The following is a 1,999-nucleotide window of genomic DNA, read 5'->3' as shown; positions in this document are numbered from 1 at the left end:
AAAAAAAAAAAATGTCCAGTCTAACTTACCTCCTTTTCCTTCTTTGACTTTCCCTTTCCCTTTTCCTTCTCCTCGGTCCCGTTCTTTTCCCGTTTAGAGGCTCCCTTCCTGTACTGCTCCAACTCATCATCCTTCTGCTTGCGCATCGCATCAATGGCCGGCTCCCCAAACCCATTCTCGCCGGCATCGTACAGCCGCTTGAGAAACGGATCGCTGTTGCGCCTGCCGTCCACGTGTTTGGGTGGAAAGAGACTGTCGAACGGGGCCTTCCAGCGGTCGATCTCCGCGTCGCCGGTGGAGCGGAAGTCACTCATATCGCACACCGTCGGGTCGCCAATGTCGGCGAAGGTGTCGGTGTCTGGCAGCACGAGAACAGGGCCACGCTCGGGGTCGAGTTCAATCAGCCGCGGGTCGAATGGGACGAGAAAGACGAGATGATTCATCAACGCCCGCAGTTTGCTGGCGTCCGTCTCTGCCGTGAAGATTAAATACGCACCGTAGAGATGGGCGAGGAATCGCATGGAACGTACCATTGTCTTCATGAGAGGCATGTCTCCCGCAAAGGCGTCTAATTTATTACAGACGATAACAATGGGTAGACCGGGAATGCGGATGCGATCCTTGTCGGGATGATCCACGCCCAATGTTCGCATACATCGATTGATTAACTTATCAGGTGTGGTTGAACCTTTTGCACGCATCTTTTGCATAATTTCATTCATACGACGATCCACACGCTTTAACCAATACGTCACCGTCTCCCACATAGTGGAAGGATCAGAGCAATCCACTACAATCATTAACAACATGGAATGAATATTGTCTGGTGTAATAACAACATCACATAGTTGTGATAACTCTGTACCTTGAGCCAATTCCCATAAATGTGCTATTTGTGAAACATGTCGATCCGTTCGCCTTGCAAAGGTGTAATCCAATGCCGTTGTTGGCTTCAGTTTTACACTCCCTTTACTAACAGCACTACCAGATGTACTTATAGATGAAAAAATACGATGTAAGACACTAGTTTTTCCTCCACCTGAAGTACCAACAACTAACAAGTTTATTTCTGTCTGTGTGGGTTGATTATCTTTGGTGTTTAGTGCAATATTCTGCCAGAGATCTTTTCGCGGGTCAACGACAACTTGTGGCATCATTGGATTCTCTGCAGTTACGGGTGAGGCGTTCTCATCCCGGGCGGGGTCCTCCACCGGTAGATGAACCGGCGAACTGGGTTCTACATCACTGCCTACGAGTTTACCATTACTTCCCTTCACAGTAGTACTGGTCTGGCCATTCATTTTGAATAAGTGAATGAATGAATGATTGCGCTAATTCCTGTAGTTGTTTGTTTATTTGTTTCTTTGTTTTGTTTTATTATTTTTGTTTTCTTCTTTTTTTTTTTCGATTTCTTTTGCTGTGTTGGACTTTTATTCTTTTCTTTTTTTTTTCTTGTTCAGATTGCTTGGCGGAGTCTCTCCCTCTTTCTCTCTTTTTCCCTACTTTACCCCTTCACTTTCAATGGACTTGTACCTTCTTAAACTGGTAATGTGTACGTACGTATGTTTGTGTTCTTTTCTCTTTTCTTCCTTTCTTCGTTTGTTTGCGTTACGGAGACTCCTCACAGAAGCGGGGAGGGAAACCGACAGCAGTTGAACACAGCAGCAGTGCCGACCTACTACAGCTAACATGGGAAGATAGAGAAATAAAGAAATAAAGAAAAGGAAGTAGAAATAGAAATATACATTTTACTTTTTATTTTAACACTCATATATATATATATATATATATATATAGATAGATAGATAGATAGATAGATAAATAGATAGAGAAAGAGTTGATTTTGTATACTGTAGTCAACAGATGAGACATTATCACGCCCTTTATGGTCCCCCAAATTTCATTTTTTCGTCATTCCTCTTTCTCACTGAATTAACGCAGTGATAATTACCAGGGGAGGGAGGGTGAACTGAATAGAAAATAAAAACAGAAATAAAAA

The 1,999-nt window shown here is 43.4% G+C and overlaps 1 protein-coding gene across 1 annotated transcript; it reads right to left on the bottom strand.

The window, feature by feature from the left end:
- Positions 1-20: 20 nt before the first annotated feature.
- Positions 21-1,301, bottom strand: TM35_000222170 (putative dynein light intermediate chain; the record flags this gene model as incomplete). The annotated part of the gene is made up of 1 exon (XM_029027264.1): positions 21-1,301. One exon carries the CDS (start codon positions 1,299-1,301, stop codon positions 21-23), a length of 1,281 nt encoding a protein of 426 aa, XP_028881484.1.
- Between the last annotated feature and the right edge of the window lie 698 nt (positions 1,302-1,999).

Source organism: Trypanosoma theileri (assembly GCF_002087225.1).
Source record: "Trypanosoma theileri isolate Edinburgh chromosome Unknown TM35_Tth_22_V1, whole genome shotgun sequence".
Taxonomy (NCBI): Eukaryota; Euglenozoa; class Kinetoplastea; order Trypanosomatida; family Trypanosomatidae; genus Trypanosoma; species Trypanosoma theileri.
Note: the sequence above shows the minus strand (reverse complement) of the source record. Positions and strands in the feature narration are given on the sequence as shown.